Source organism: Ananas comosus, linkage group 10 (assembly GCF_001540865.1).
Source record: "Ananas comosus cultivar F153 linkage group 10, ASM154086v1, whole genome shotgun sequence".
In the NCBI taxonomy this organism is placed as follows: Eukaryota; Viridiplantae; Streptophyta; class Magnoliopsida; order Poales; family Bromeliaceae; genus Ananas; species Ananas comosus.
This window is the reverse complement of record NC_033630.1, coordinates 8,442,085-8,459,082: the sequence shown is the minus strand read 5'-3', so window position 1 is coordinate 8,459,082 and position 16,998 is coordinate 8,442,085. Positions and strand designations below refer to the sequence as shown.

Sequence of the window (16,998 nt, the reverse complement as noted above, 5' to 3'; positions counted from 1 at the left end):
TGTCCAATAATATTATATACTCTAAAATAGTGTAAAACATTTGGTTAGCACCGGGGAAGAGACAATCGCGTAAATCTTCCAAACCAATGAATTTGTTTGAGAGGCTCCTGTCCTGTGCGCGTGTTACAGAACCCCACCGGCCAGGCCCACCCTACATAGAGAAATTCTTTCCTGCACCGAGTGTATTAGTACATCCCATACACCGTTTCTCCAAAAATAATATATATATATATATATATATATATATATATATATATATATAAAATATTTTGGAAGCATGATTTCAAGTGAACTACAAAACGTCACGTGGCGCGGTTTCATAAAAGGTTCCAATATATCTTGAAAATAGTACTAACCATCAAAAATTATAAAATAGTATAATGCTTTTCTTCTAGTTGAAGAATACCTCTCTCTATACTGTTGATTTGGTGTCTATAAATATTAGGGAAAACTTCAAATACCCTCTTGTGGTTTCACTTTTTCTCACTTTAGTACCCTATGGTTTAAAGTGTATCAAGTTAGTATCCTGTGATTTCGCACTTTCTCACTTTAGTACCCTGTGATTTAAAAACCATAGGGTACTAACTTGATACAAAAATAAAAGCACAGGGTACTAACTTGAAACAAAAATAAAACTATAGAGTACTAACTTGATACACTTTAAATCATAGGGTACTAAAGTGAGAAAGTGCGAAACCACATGGTACTAAGTTGATACACTTTAAATCACAAATTACTAAAATAAAAAACTACGAAATCACATGGAGGGCTTTTGAAGTTTTTCCTAAATATATTAATAAGATTTTCAAATCTTATGCCTTCTATATTTCAGTTCTCGACCAAAAATAGGGTACGTGTCGGTACACCGGGTACGCCGGTTACACACCGGGTGCGCGCAATAATTTCTCTCGGGAGCAACGGCTACCTGGTTTTTGAAAATTCGAAACGACAAAGAACCACCGACCACAGCGGCAGCAGCGTCTTTCCAGCTCGAACCCCACCACCTGCCAAAGAGACCTGCAAACCCCGCGCCCTCCAGTATTCAACTTCAAAGTTCAAACTCCTCTCCACCACCCCCCCACCCATAAATATCCAACTGAGTACTTAACGAACGAACCTCGCTCGTAGCCACATACGGTACGCCAACATATCAATGCCCACAAGAAATAGGAGGCCCATACTGGAGAGGGCGCTGGCCCTCCTCGCCCTCTCCCTCACCCCCATGGCCAAAGCCAAGAAGCCCATCGCCCGCAGGCTCCTCCTCTTCAATAAGACCAAGCGCTTCAAGCTCTTACGCCACTACAACTACGCGTACATCGGCGAATACGAGTTCTCGCCCTCGAACACCCCCTTGTTCCACCACTACCACCGTGATTCTTCGGCTCTCGTAAAGAAGAAGAAACGAAGACACACCCGAATACTGTCCCTTCTTTGCGGCGGCGGCGGCGGCGGCAGGGGGGATACGGCGGCTTCTGCGGAGGCGGAGGCATTGCATGATGACGCCGGAAGGGATACACTACTGTTCGATGAAGTGCTGTCGGAGTGGGGAGAGGAGGATGATTTTTCGGTCGACGGGCGGGCGGAGAGGTTCATAGAGAAGTTTTATGAAGAGAAGAGGATTGAGAGGCAAGAATCTTTGCTGCAGTATAAAGAGATGCTTCAGAAGATTTGCTGATCATAGTTTTGTGTTCTGCTTTGCATTGTTAATTAGCCTATGCATGATGTGTTTTTGTTATCATGTTCTTCCAGTTTTATGCATAAGAAGATGCAGTGTTTAATTCTATTTTTCTTTCCTTCAGGCTGTGGAGCTAGCTAGGGTTCCAAATTTTGTTGCTTGCGAATCCTTTTTTCTCGTTGGTCACTTTTGAGTGTGTATGTTGATTCATTTTGAGTGATTTTATTATTTGTCTACTGGTTTGCAGTTGAAGCTGAATCCAACTTTGTATTTGCGATTGCTGGCTGGCCGTAAGGGTTATAGATTGCTATATATATGTACAGATCTCTAATAATCCTTAATTAATTTCTTGTTTCCCTCTGTTTGTCAGTGTATTTTCAGTGAACTTGAGGAATGTAATATTTTCGATCATTTAAACTGATCAACTTTGTTAGGATTTGATTAGATTTGTAGGTTTTTTTAGTTGGATAAAAATTAATATTTAAATCTATTTAAGATAAATTAAGATTTAAAATATTAAATAAAGTATAAATCTAACTAGACTAAGATATATATATTTAAATTTATCGGAGACAAACTAACTATAGATTTAAATATTATTTAGAGTATGAATTCTAATTATATTAGGATTGGGATACGTACGTTTTATTGTAAGCATTATATAAGTATCATGTGGTTGCTTTTAGAATATAGTATGGAAAAGAGAGAGAGCCTCCTGGGTGGTGTGGTACTAGAGAGAGAGAGTTGGCCATGGTTGCATGCACCTAGTGTATGGGTGCATCCAACAAGAGAAGTCTTTTAGGTTTATAAAGGACGAGAGAAAAGGAAAAGAGATTCAGAAAGAGAGCTCGGGTTTTAATCTACTCTGTTACAGAAGAGAAGTTGACGTAGGACGGGATATAGGGTCCTACGTTTTTAGAGGGCTCTAGAATATAATTTATAATTTTTGAAGCGTTTTGAAAATTTTAAAGTCTTTTTTTAGAAATTTTCGTAATTAAAAAAAAATAAATAAAATTAAAGAAAAGGTAGAAGACAACGACGGTGGACACACTTGGCGACGGCAACAATAATGGGATGTGAAGGAAGTGCAGATGGAGCCGGCGCTGCTATCAGTAGATGGCGTCGAAGGTACTGGACTTCAAGTCGGAGAAGACATTGCAAAGGAAAGGATAGAGATAAGGGACTCGCCCCCTACAGACTCGCTCCGGTCGACGCATAAATGCGAAGAAAAATTAGAGAACACATCTCATTTTAAAAAATAACATTCTTCTTCATTAATATCATCGTCTAATACATAGAATATTTAAAGAGTTTTCCTGACAGTAATAAGCTTAAAACAAAAATCCTAACAATAAAATCTCTACCAAATTAACAACCTTCATAACAACTTCTAGATAAAATCCTAACAATAAAATCTAAAACTAAATACAGATAAAACTAAATTAGAGGATAACAACAAAATCCTTATTTAACTAACTAAAAGATATGCTCAACTAATCTAATCTAAGTTTTAAAAAACAATGAACTAAATCAGTTTAATCCGATCAATATAGGTTCAAGTCTGTTCTGCATCATTCGCTTCCGCTGTGCAGAATCTCGTCCTCGAGATTAGTTGAATTTGTAAGGAGATAGGAAACAACCTAGTGGGCAGAATAAAGTGATGCAGTCCAATGCCTGCATGTCGAACAATCGGTATCATCCGAGTTTCCGGCTTGGTCTTGATGTAGGAAGAATGATTGATAAATTCATGAGACTTCATGAGGTTTGATATCAACGAGAAAGATACTTCCGATGCAATTTGAAGATCTAATATAGTGGACTCATATTGCTGGACCAATGAGGGTAACTCGATCTGTAATCTTACCTCCTCAACACACTGATTTACCTTATCTTCATGAATCAACTCTGGATTTTCTAAATCTAACTCGGACTTGGCCACATCTGGAACTTCTTGGCAATCGGATGGTGTGGATGGAACTGGATCAGAATTGTCGACTTCCAACTGTTCTATAGGTTGTGTACTCTGTTGAGCAACTAGGGTTTCCAGTTGAACTTTTAGTTGGATCCAGCGATACTCATCTCTGACCTTACCCATCCATCGAAAATCATCTGCAGCAATTTTAGCACCATTTTCAATATTTTTCAACATTCTTTCTTCTTCCTCCAAAAATATTATGTTAAAATCAAGACGAGATATTTGCCTTTGTCTATACCACCATCTCAAGTCATCAAATATTTCCATCCGAATATCATTTCTTCTTCTCTCAAAATATAACCTCTGATCGTACAGCCGTTCATCAAACTCTACTCCTGTCATCTCACATATTTCTTTTAAAGACTCAATATGAATTCATTTTCTTCTACCATACTTTTGAGAAACATTTTTAAGACATTCTTTTGCATCCATAATTTTTTTTTCTTTTTTTTTCTTTTATACACTCTCCATTTTCTTTTTCTCCACACTTTTCTTTCAACTTTTTTTTAAAAAAATTTCCACCTTGTTTTCGTCCACAAGCCCAAATTTTTTGACGAAATAGAATCGTCAAATAGCCTAAGCTCTGATACCAAATCTGATGCAAGACGGGGTATAGGGTCCTACGTTTTAGATGGCTCTAGAATATAATTTATGATTTTGAAGGCTTTTTGAAAATTTGAAAGTTTTTGAAATACCTTTTTTTAGAAATTATCGTAATTAAAAAAAAATTAAAGAAAATAGAAAAATTCAAAAAAAGAAAGAAATAAAAAAGATAATCAGGACTCACTCCTGAACCGAACTCACTTCGGGATTGGACTCACTCCAGGGTGACGCATTCGCGAAGGAAAAATTAGAGAACACATCTCATTAAAAAATAACATTCTTCTTCATTAATATCATCGTCTAATACATAGAATATTTAAAGAGCTTTCCTGACAGTGATAAGCTTAAAACAAAATTCCTAACAATAAAATCTCTACCAAATTAACAACCTTCATAACAACTTCTAGATAAAATCCTAACAATAAAATCTAAAACTAAATACAGATAAAACTAGATTAGAGGATAACAACAAAATCCTTATTTAACTAACTAAAAGATATGCTTAACTAATCTAATCTAAGTTTTAAAATATAATAAACTAAATCAGTTTAATCCGATCAATATAGGTACAAGTCTATTCTGCATCAGAAGTCAGATGTAATCTTCTCGTATTTAATAAATCTTATTTTACCAACATATTTTCTATTTGGATTTCTTTCTTTTGTGATTGTATCAGCTTTTACTGAGGAGACAGATTTATGATAAAAACTGGATTCGATGCTTCCATTGCGGAATCCCAACATTGAGTACTGAATCAACAACAGTTGGTATCAGAGTGGGTTGCGGATTCTCAAAATTTGGCACCATGCAAGTACCATATTCCCAACAATTGATATCAGAGCTTAAAGTTACCAATCTGCAAAAAAGATCGACGGAGATGGCCATGAAGTTCAAAATCGAGAAGTTCGACAGTAAGAACAATTTTCAGATTGTGGCAAATTAAAGTACGAGTGATCCTCGTACAATAAAAGTTGAATGAAACATTGAACAAGAATGAGGCAAAGTCAACAGAGGTCATGGGTGCGGCATGGACGAAGATGGAGCGAAAAGCGTTGAGTACGTTTTATTTGTAAATAGTAAATGACGTTCTTTATAATAGCCAGCGAGATGACACCAGCAAAATTGTGGAAGAAATTAGAACATCTATACATGACCAAATCCCTGACGAAAAGATTGTATCTGAAGCAACGATTATTTACATTGCGGATGCAAGAAAACCTAGCCTATATGAGCATTGGAAGGAGTTCAACAAGGTAGTAGCCCAGTTGACCAGCATCGAAGTCAATCGGGATGACAAAGATAAGGCCTGATTTTACTCTCTTCGCTACCGGCAGCATATGAGCATCTGGTGACTATATTGCTTTATGGCAAGGAGACCATAACCAATAAGGTGGTCACAGTGGTGCTTCTTTCGAACGAGATGCGAAAGATGACTCAAGAGTCTGGCATACAGAGCAGGGATACTACTTTGGTGGTAAGAGCAAAGAAAAAGGCTACAACATCGGCAACTAGAGATCGATAGAAGAAGCCGCTCTCTGAGGTAGAGTGCTTCTATTGTCACAGGAAATGTCATATCAATCACAACTGTCAGAAACTTCAGAATGATCTAAACGAGTTAAACTGACAGAAGGAGAAAACTGTCGTGAACTAGGACAAGGAGATATCAATAATGGCGCAGATGACAGAATTAGAGATGATCAATTCTGATGTGCTGTATGCGGCGACCAGTGGTGCAAAAATTTCAGATGATGCGTGGTTGCTCGATTTGGCATGTTCCTTTCACGTCTGTCCAGGGAAGGAGTTTTTTGCCACCTATAAGGCAATCAAAAGTGGAAAAGCTCTAATGGAGAGCGGGATAGTGTGCAAAGTTTTGGGAGTCAGCACGGTGAAGATCCGGATGCACGATGGGGCTGTGAGGACGCTGATAGGTGTGCGGCGCGTTCTTGGTTTGAAGCGGAATTTGATCTCGCTAGGCGCGTTGGACTCGAAGTGTTGCGATTTTTCAGTGTCAAGCAAAGCTATCAAGATCCAAAAGCAAGATCAAGTCGTGTGCGAAGCAAAATGGAAGTACAGTCAGAACGGGAGCAAAATCAGTTTGGGTTCCAAAAGTTCCCGGAGGTGCAGTCGCTCGAGATGGAACGACGAATGCGGTGACATCAAGTGAAGGAGACAAGCTCAAGGAGGAGCTTGCATGGTGAGCTCGATGCAACGATTGATGGCTACAAATCCAACCAAGATAGAGATTGTTAGGATTTGGTTAGATTTGTAGTTGATTTTCTAGTTGGATAAGAATTATATTTAAATCTATTGAAGATAAATTAAAATTTAAATATTAATTAGAGTATAAATCTAACTAGATTAAGATAAATATTTAAATCTATTGGAGAAAAATTAAATATAGATTTAAATATTATTTGGAGTAGGATTCCTAAGTATACTAGTATTGGGGTACATTCTATTATAAGCATTATATAAGCACCATGTGGGTTACTTTTGGAAGATAGTACGGGAGAGAGAGAGCCTCCTCTTGGGTGGTGTCATACAAGAGAGAGAGTTGGCCATGGTTGCATGCACCTAGTGCATGGGTGCATCCAACGAGAGAGAAGTCTTTTAGGTTTATAAACGAAGAGAGAAGGGTAGGAGAGATTCAAAAAAATGGTTCGAGTTTGAAGCTACTCTATTACAGAAGAGGAGTCAGGTATAATTTTCTTTTATTTAATGAATCTTATTTTATCTACATATTTACTGTTTGATTTTCTCTCTTTTGTGATTATATCAGCTTTTGCTGAGAAAATGGGTTTATAATAAAAACTCAATTTGATGCTTTCGTTGCGGAATCCCAACATTCGGTACCGAATCAACGATAACTGGTATCATAGCGGGTTGCGGATTCTCAAAATCTGGTACCAAGACGAGTACCAGATCCCCAACAAATTTTATAACTTATCTTTATATATATAGAGAGAGAGAGAGAGAGGAAGAGAGAGAAAGAGAGTTGAGCTCTTGTACTTTTAAAAACACAGGAACTCAACGTATTTGTAATTTTTTAGTCGTTTAACCACCTCGTGATTTGTACAATACTAATAAAGAAGACTTAATAGAACACGTCGTTAATAATGTTGCACCAATCTTGAGATAATCCGACAACTAAAAAAATCATAAGCACAAAAAGCTCAACTCTCTCTCACTCTCTCTCTCTCTCTATATATATATATATATTACAAAGTTCTACTATTTGGATTTTAGGCCAACCCAAATACAAAGAAACCAATATTTTTTCTATTTCTTTTTTTCAATTTTTCACCCATTTATAGGACCAACATTCCTACTTTGTCTGCAAGTCAAACTCGTTAATAAACAAGTCAAACACAAATTAAATTTTTCGGCTTAATATTTTAACAAGCTCGCTCGTGTTTGGTTCGTTGACAGCCCTATACACAAGTGATGCTGGCAAATTACAAATTAATGCACAGACATTCCACAGTTGAACTAAGAATTACAGAAGATGAAATGACATTCAAAAAACATAGTTTCCCTCATGATATTCACATAAACCAAAGATATGAGGACTACATGACAGGTTCTTTTTAAACTTAACATACAATGCTCTACCTAAGCGACACAGCTGCAATTTCTGGTCATAACTTAAACATCCTTTCCGAAAAGTGCTTTCTAATCAATATATCCATCAATCTGTACATACTTCTTACTTATGTCCCCACTCCAAAACAAATTTAGCAAAGATACTGCAAATGATATTCAGCCACCAGTAGTAGTGCTTCTCTTCCAGCATTACCACAAATCAAAGACAAATTCATCAACAAGTGCTTGAAGTATATTGTTCTCAATCTGCATTCCTATCTCAAATTCTTCATTTTCGAATGTAGTCCACTTTGTGACTTGACAATCGAATTCCTTCTCTACCAAATTGTCCAGAACCTTCCCAGCCATTTCCCTCCAAACCCTTATCTCCTGGCTGACTTCTTTTATTAGCCACTCTTTGCTAAGAAGCGGACGCAATTTTGACCATGTATTGTATCCAGTTTTACAGAAATGAGAGTAGTTCGAGTCCAAAAACTCAATCATGCAGTCAAATAGAAAGCCCCGAAGCTGATATCCCTCTTTTACTTCTCCGAGAACTACGCTGCCTTGTGAACTTACATAGAGGGCATGCGCTATAGCTTCCAACATGTCAAGAAGAAAAGAATCTAAAGAAAACATTAATGTCCCATCTGAGTTGCTCGACAGAAAGCTACTGAATAGGACTTCAATATCTGAAATAGCTCCGGTGGCACATTTGAGTTTGGCTTCAAGAAATCCAAAATTCAGTGAGTCAAAAAATTGCTCAGTTAATTTTTTGCCAGCATTTACAGAGGTCGGTGAATATGAAAGGTCAAAGTCTAGACGGGGTAATTCTTTTTTTTCCCGATTGCCCATCAGCACAGTTCGTAATTTGCTTCCTGCAATCAAAAAATAAAAAAGAAATGGATTAGAAACATCACTAAGTTATCAAAACATAGCATTGACAATTCGTTAGTTTGATTACTAACTCTTTCAGATTGCACGTATAAGCTCAAGTCGTCATGACCAAGAAGTCACTTAATGCCAATTAACAATATGCACTTTTTACTTACAATAAGGAAGTCGCCATCTAATCAAGCACATGCAATTACTTGGTACATCACACATATCCTCTTTCTGCCATATATGCAGTCAACTGAGAAGCAAAAATAAGCAGGTCTTGGAAGTTATAAGTGGGCAATGGTATTGATTTCTGTTGATCTATATGTCATAGTTGTTTTCGGCAAAAGTAAACTAAATACTACCTTTGCTTCAGTTATTTCTAATTGTTCAATCATTCAGAAATTCATAAATGGTATTGCTATATTTATTTGCTTATGGACTTGAGAAATAGTACATGACGTTCGTATTGGATTTTATTGGATTTTTGTGATTTAAAACTTGTTTAGGCCTCTTGGGCTGCCCAATAATTATTAATGGGTCTTGCTTGGGAGCCCAACTAAAGTTTTCATGTGTGAGATTTAGTCTCACATTGGAAACTAAAAGAATGTTGTTGGTATATATATATTTCTTTATTCTCAAGATAGTTGTTTGGGAGAAAATAAGAGTTATGCTTTCGTTTAAACACACGCACGCACGGCATGAGCACGAGCCGAGCAGGGCCGGGCGGGCTGTCACAGGGTTAGCTTTTTCGCCTTGAAAATCCCCCGCGCGGCGCTCAAGTGTCGCACACCCGAGCCAGCCTTCTCGAGTCCTCTCCACGGACAAGTCCCAGACTTAACAGCGGAATACCAATCCAAACATTTTGCCAAGCTTGCTCCTCCGCGAGACTTACAGCACGACCCTTCACCTGTAATCGAACCCCTCATCGGACTCCTCGAGTTCCCAACGAGCAACCCCAATACCGAGGTTGGCCACCAAGCTAGGTGCATCCCGTCTTGCCAACCGATCTCTCCTCGAGAGTGCTTTATAACCGAATGCCATGTTGCCTCTGTCACTAGCCCCAAGGACATTACAAGTTCTCCGCAACTTGTCCCATATGAGTATAGCCAAGCGTTTCGCCTCCCACGCGTTTCGCTCCCGCGACTCAATCCGCACGCCTCAAGCGTCGAGGTCCGGGCTTCGCGACATCGCATGCCCCGAAGGGCACTCATAACTATAAGTTCCGGTCCAACGGCTTACCTCCGAAAAGCCACCCAAGTGTGCGCCACAAGCTCGCTTGTCCCCAACATCAGCACCTCAGCGTGACACCCCGCACGTCCATGCTTCGCATTTCCGTGCTTCGCATCCGACCCGTGCGGCCCTCGTGTCCCATCGCTCCTGACAAGGGAACCAACAAGTCCACAACGTGCTTCTCGACCGTCTCAACGACCCTCACTTTGCCACGACGCTCCGCGCCCTTAACCCCCATAGGTTCGCCTCATAAGGTCCCATACAAACGAACCGGCCCTGCTCCGCATCGCTAACCACTGGCCCCATCCTTGGTTCGGCCACGCCTGGCCGCTCACACCATTGGTCCAGTCTCTCGTGGTTCACTATACGGATACCGATACCGCTTGCCTCATTGGGTTCCGCCCCTCGAGTCTCGTAGGCCACCAACCTTACGAATTCTCCCTCGGCGTGCCTCACTTTAGCGTTCCTATTGAGTCCCACCTCCTTGGCCTTCGTGGGCGCCGCGCCCCACGAATCTCCGCTCGACACACTTGCCTTTGCGAGCCTTGTCCTTTACGGAGGACCGTCCGTCGCTAGACTGTCCCTCATCCGCTCGTACGCTCCACTACAGAGATCCAAGCCCGCATAAGGTAACGCAAGCGATCCTATGGAAGAAGCCTCCCGGTATTCCCCACTTCCGTAATGTCGTCGACCTCTCGCGTCTCCGACATTACCCTAGGCCCGTGTCCCTTCAACCGTCCATTAACCGGCTACACGGAACGCTAGGCTTGGCTACTCCGCTAGCCAAGGGACGACCCATGTCCTATGGGTCGACGGGGGAGTCGGGGCCACTTACGGAGTGTCCACCCCTCCTCTAATACCCTTACGAGGCATCCACTCCTTTGGCACCCCGGGAGTACAAAGGTGCTCACCGAGGGGTACGTTTTCAAACCCCGCATGCGGCACCTATTTCCATGTCATTGCACGGGCCATTGCTAGGGAATTGCCTCCGTTGACTTGACAGCGACTCCTACCTGTCGGAACGCCTCAACTTCGCAACTCCATAACTTCGTCAACCCAAATGCCTATCAAATGTGGCCCCCCAAAGGTGTCACGGTCGAGTCCCAGCAATCGACCCGTGACAGGGCGGCGGCGCGCGCGGTCATACACCCGGTTTATTTTATTTTTATTTTTTTCGGTTTTATCTTTATCCTAATCCGTATCCGTATCCGTATAATCTTAGGTTATTCTGTTCTACACGGATTTGACGCGTTGAAGTAAAATTCTTGCCTTGGTTATATATATTGGAGGAGATTGTGTTAGTTCAATAAGAACCTGAGCATACCTAAACCCTACCTCGCCTTTTCCTGCTTTCTCGCCATTGATTTTTTGCGCCAATTTTTGTCGAGCTTTCTTTGTGCGCCATCTTGAAAGTGTGCCGACGGGGTGGAACGTGTCGGATCGTTGGCGCTAACCATTAATCCCAAAAGCTCGAGCTATTAGAAATACGCAACCAATTCACTTAAAGCATACAGAAACAGCGCCCACGGGTCTCGATTGTGACTCGGCCCACCTGGCCTCACGCCACTTCGAACATGACTCGGCCCAACCCAGCCTCACGCCATTTCGAACATGACTCGACCCACATGGCCTCCCGCCACAGGGCAGGATGCTGGCCCATTTAAGCCAACAATCCCCCCTCCAGCACCTGCACACATTTGCAGCATGCAGGAATCGAACCCGTGACCTCTGGCTCTGATACTACTTGTCGGATCGTTGGCGCTAACCATTAATCCCAAAAGCTTGAGCTGTTAGAAATACGCAACCAATTCACTTAAAGCGTACAGAAACAGCGCCCACGGGTCTCGATTGTGACTCGGCCCACTTGGCCTCACGCCACTTCGAACATGACTCGGCCCAACCCAGCCTCACGCCATTTCGAACATGACTCGACCCACATGGCCTCCCGCCACAGGGCAGAATGCTGGCCTATTTAAGCCCACAGAACGTGGTTGTTGTATCGCTGAAAGTAATTGCCGGGAAGCCTCGCACGTGGAGGGACAATTTCGCTTCTAGGACAGTGCTCTGCACGCCTCGATCCACAGGGTTTTTCTAAACCTTTTCTTTACAGTATTTATTATTATTTATTTTCTTCCTCGGATCTTTTCTAAAACTTAAATTAAACTTTCGAATTGTTTTACGGAATATTTTAATAAAAGATCAGAAAGATTTTTCCAACAGTTCACACCATCGCATGGCTGGAAGGATCAAATAGGCAGAACTCATACACACGATAGAATATAAATTGAGCAAGCTTACTGCAGTGACATACATAGACATTTAAACAATTCTCTATATTTACTGTTGAATTACCTTTACACATTTGGGAAGTCTATATATTTTTAGATATGAATAAAAAACAAAAAATGCACATGCATATCCAATATAACATGAGCGCTTGGAGGTAACTTGATTGACTAAGTACTTAGCTGCCTTATAGAAAACTGAGAGCATCTTTTGGCACCGTTCCACACTAAATCTTTGGTAGCGTATAGCAATGGGCATTATATCAAAAGGGTATTACTACCTTGTTATGAGAACATTATGCTGCATTCTACAGATCTAAAACCCCTGTGGTATTACTAGTTTGTACTACAACAGGCTTTATGTCAAAGGGTCAAAGGGTGTTTACTAGTTTGTCATGAGTTTTGAGAACATTATGCAACATTTCATGCTACAACATCTTAGAGGTTCTAATTATATAACAATAACGCCCTTCTTCTTCAACCATAACTATCTCCCATCCTTTAATTCCTGGTTGTCTGTAACTATCATATGCAGTACTCCCCTTGATTCTTTGATCTTCAATGCTTTCTGCCCTTTAATCACTCACACAACCTTTAGCAGCAAAAGGGTGCCATCAAACTATATGTCCTTCTTTCTCTCCTCGTCATAACTCCCCAGGCCTGGATCCTCTTGCCAATTAACAAGTTCTCTGCTCAACCATTTCATCCTCCTGTCTCACCCTCCGATCCCTTGTGTGGTTGTAGTTAGAGTAATTAGTGCATATATATTTAGAATGACTGAAAGTAGTCTATATTAGTCAATATTTATATTTATTACTATTTTATTATTGATCTAGTTGTATGACAACTGGCTTCTACCTTACATACACCTGTACCTATTATATATAATACAATATCCTAAAGGGTTGTGTGGTGGCTTTTATCCAATCTTTCATGGTATCGGAGCAAGAGATCCTGAGTGCGAGTCTTACCAAGCTCCTTACTTCATTAAGTTTCCTCCATTTTAATTCAGTTTCACATCTTGAGCCCAGACATGAAGTAGAGTGATGAATGTAAATATTTAAAATACCATTCTCTAGTAACCTAAGCTTTTGGAGAACAATGGTTGTTTCATAATTTTCAACATGGTATGACATAACTAATTTCAATCATTTCAAATACAAATGCACTAATTATTCTAACAGTTGCAAACATATTGGTGGACTGAAAGGTCATGACAAACTATCCTTCTTCAATTCTGTCACAAACTCAACATCCCTATGCTGTTGGAAATATTCAAGTTGTTAAATATAAAAAATATATAAACATTGTTCTCTACCAGCTTAAGCTTTTCGAAAACAACGGTGTTTATATATTTTTATATTTAATACTCCACCTACCGCTATACTCTAAAAACTTAAGCCGGTAAAGAACAGTGTTTATATATTTTTATATTTAACACAGGTAATTAACAGATTCATTTGATCTTCAACATAGAAACGAAAATTAAAATAATAAAATAGAACTAAGAAAAAAGGAAAAAGGAATGGCCTGGTCGGATGATCACCTTATTGGGCTGTCCTAGAATCAATTTTTACCTGCACTGGTAAGGCTATTGGCAGTGGTGGATCTAGACATATAACGAACCTTGGATCACTTTGACCATCCGTCAGTTACATCTCCAAAGCATCACACATATTAGTGACTTTTAGGATCTCAACAAAGTGAGCATAGGAAACAGCATTAGTAAATTAAAGACAATCAAATAGCATTCAATAGTTAAGGTTTGATGTTGACTACTGTATTCTAAATCCCGTCTTGCCATTGCATAGCATTATATAAAGAAATGGGATCATCGGCATCGGCATGTGGTTATTGTATTCAAATGAATGGGTGCAAAATCTTGCAACCCACCAGCATGTCTACCAGCTAGTAACAACTTGTTCTAAAAGTTCAAATCATAAATAATTTACTATAAACATATATAGATTATATCGAGCATGCAACATGTGAAAGTGTTCTCTGTTCCATTTCCTATACAATGGGAGTGCAAGGATTTGGCTTGATTTGTGGTTATCCAAAATCAAGTTTAAATTCAAATCGACTTGGAGATAAAAGTTATGTACCGATGTGAGTAGATTTTCTTGAAGCTTTTTAGAGAGAACAATATCATGATGCTCGTACTAGTGATGACTAAGATCTTTGACTCTAGTACAGGCTTACGTGCCTCAGAAAATAGTAAAGCTACATCCCATCTTTGTCTTCTTCTTCCTACAATGTTTCGTAATGAGTAATTACACCGCTAGCCCCTATACTTACATCTCTGAACTTTGACTTGTTCTATTATGGAGCTAGAACAAGGAAATTCTACTCTTAGTCACACTGTCAACTTTGAGCACCCAGAGTGACCAAAATTTAATGTGGCACCCCAAGTCATTGTTTTTGAGCGCATCAAGTACATGATTACGTAAGAAAACATGGTCATTTGAGCCTCGAATGACAAATCTTAGTTTGAAAGTGAGGCATTCTTTACTAAGATTCACTGTGTGAGAGACCCATCTATAGATATAATAAATCCTGAGTTTTACTGTGGCCGACGTGTTGGCTCCTCAGCGCCCCCCTCTCTACCATTCCCTCTCACGCCTCTTCGAAGCCTCCCCGCGTTTGGCGGGGGGGCTTCGGTGACCCCTGATTCCTGCCCCCTCTGGATCCGCAAAGCCCGCAAGGTGCGGACGGTTGTCGCACTATGCCTCCTACGCCCCTCTCCCCGCCTCCTGCCCCTGTCGCCCGCCCGCCCGCGCTGCCATGTGCGCGCGACCCGCTGATCCCTCCTCTCATCTCTCTCCGATCTCTTCGCGATCTGCGAGGATCTTCTTCTCCTCTTCCCCCCCCCTCGCCATCACGCGGAGGAGCTGGCAGGCCCCCGCGCCCTCTCCCTAGCGCTCGCGCCTTGTTTGACGAAATGCCGAGGCGATCGCAGGGCGCTTCGCGAAATGGCTCATGCTTCAGGTAAGTTCTATACATTTTTACTAACATTCGAGGAGCTCGCAGGCCCCCGCGCCCTCTCCCTATCGCTCGCGCCCTGTTCGACGAAATGCCGAGGCGATCGCAAGGCGCTTCACGAAATGGCTCATGTTTCAGGTAAGTTCGATACATTTTTACCAACATTTACAGTGAACAATGCTATATTTGTAATTTATTTTGGATTGTAGATCTTACTGGTATTTATTTTAATTTAAATTTTTAAAACCTGTAGTGAGGGATCAGAATTCTTGAATCTTCCTACAACCTAGACGACGGTAGAATCAGATTATGATAAAATTAAAACAAAGTCAGAGAAAATTAGAATGTACCATCTTGAATATTTTGTTTTGATGCCAAAATTTATTTTATGCTTTGTACTGAATCAAGAGTTTTAGTTCTCTTTTTCTTTGTTAAACACTCTATCTACTAAGATTACTACTGGCAAAAAAACAATCATGTAACAATCATGTAAATTTACATTGGTTCTATCATTTTCTTAATTGCAAACACACCAATGTGCCATTGAACAAATAGCCAGTTAATAATCAAGTTTATTTATATGACAATACGAACTTATTTGAGTGGACATAATAATGTTATGATGTTTAGTTGTACTCGAGTTTGGCATTCCTATTTATTTAAGATGAAAAAGTTGTGCTTTTCAGTGTGCTCATCTGCTACCTACCTGCTGATTCAGGATTTACCAACAGCTCTCTTTTTGCACTCTTTATTTTCATGAGGTATGAGCTGTGAGATTGGATCACCTAATGTTTAGCTGGTGGCCAAATATGACCCTCGGATATTTTATTTTCTGGCTGATAGCCGAATCTTTTGTGGGCAACCAGTTTTACAAATGTTTAGTTGCGCTGGGGTTTACTATTCCAAACTTTGTTTAAGATTAAATACAGTTCCTTTAGATGGCCTCAGCTGCTTTGATTCATTGTTATTTTCCTAAGATTACTTGATTTTTCCCATTCCTTGCTGTTTCTTTCTAATTTCTAGCTCTTCTTCGAGGCGATGATGAAAAGTTGAGAAAAGTGAGGAAAATGTTTACTTCGAACAAGTTGAGGTTTGGATGACCTACTCATAGGCAGCCGCTTCATATTGTCTTATCCTTGGTGGTTGCGTACATTTTCCTCTGGCGGTAATTTATTGCTCGGCAACCAGAAAGTGCAGAAAATGTTTACTTCGAACAAGCGGAAGTTTGGACGGCCTACTCATTGGCAACCGCTTCATTTTTTTTTTTCCTTGGTGGTTGCACACATGTTCCTCCAACGGTAATTTATTGCTCGACAACCGCTTCCTACCGTTCTTATTCTTCGTGGTTGCACACATTTCCCTCTTACGCGAAGCTATTGCTCCTACTACTACCCTGTGTACTTATGAGAGATGTTGCCGAGTACTTATGAGCAATGTTGCCGATCCAACTTAACTGAGCCTTACCTTTTTGTCCACCTTTTTTTACATTGTTTCAATTGATTTTCTTTTCCCCTTTTTCCCCCCTCTTTTTCCGTGGGTCATTATAACAGAATTTATACAACTGTTTCGTTTGTTTCTTGCTTATTGACTTTTTAAATAATTTACTTGGTTTTGACTGTCGACATTGGAGTTGAATTCTTGCTAGGATTTTTTTAGATGTAAGAAAAGCGCGCACCCTTAACTGTTACTGTGTGCTTCATTTGTTTGGAATCAAAGCTGATGCCTTAGTTTTAAATTAAGAAAATTGTATACATCCAATGCATAAAGTGTCTTTTCCCCATTAA

At 40.2% G+C, this 16,998-nt stretch overlaps 2 protein-coding genes across 2 annotated transcripts in view; one reads left to right on the top strand and one right to left on the bottom strand.

Annotated features, from left to right (window-relative positions):
- LOC109716767 lies at positions 1,124-1,781 on the top strand. The gene has a single exon (XM_020242322.1). It carries the CDS (start codon positions 1,154-1,156, stop codon positions 1,673-1,675), a length of 522 nt encoding a protein of 173 aa, XP_020097911.1. The 5' UTR covers positions 1,124-1,153; the 3' UTR covers positions 1,676-1,781.
- LOC109716554 overlaps positions 7,625-16,998 on the bottom strand; it is a 33,247-nt gene continuing 23,873 nt past the window's right edge. Inside the window, exon 4 of the mRNA XM_020242069.1 lies at positions 7,625-8,713. Coding sequence (XP_020097658.1) covers positions 8,046-8,713 — 668 coding nt within the window. The 3' untranslated portion in view covers positions 7,625-8,045. The remainder of the gene's footprint in view (positions 8,714-16,998) is intronic.

Bases quoted from the DNA above. Each gene is read 5' to 3' on its own strand.
- LOC109716767 (XM_020242322.1), top strand. From the start codon at position 1,154: ATGCCCACAAGAAATAGGAGGCCCATACTGGAGAGGGCGCTGGCCCTC.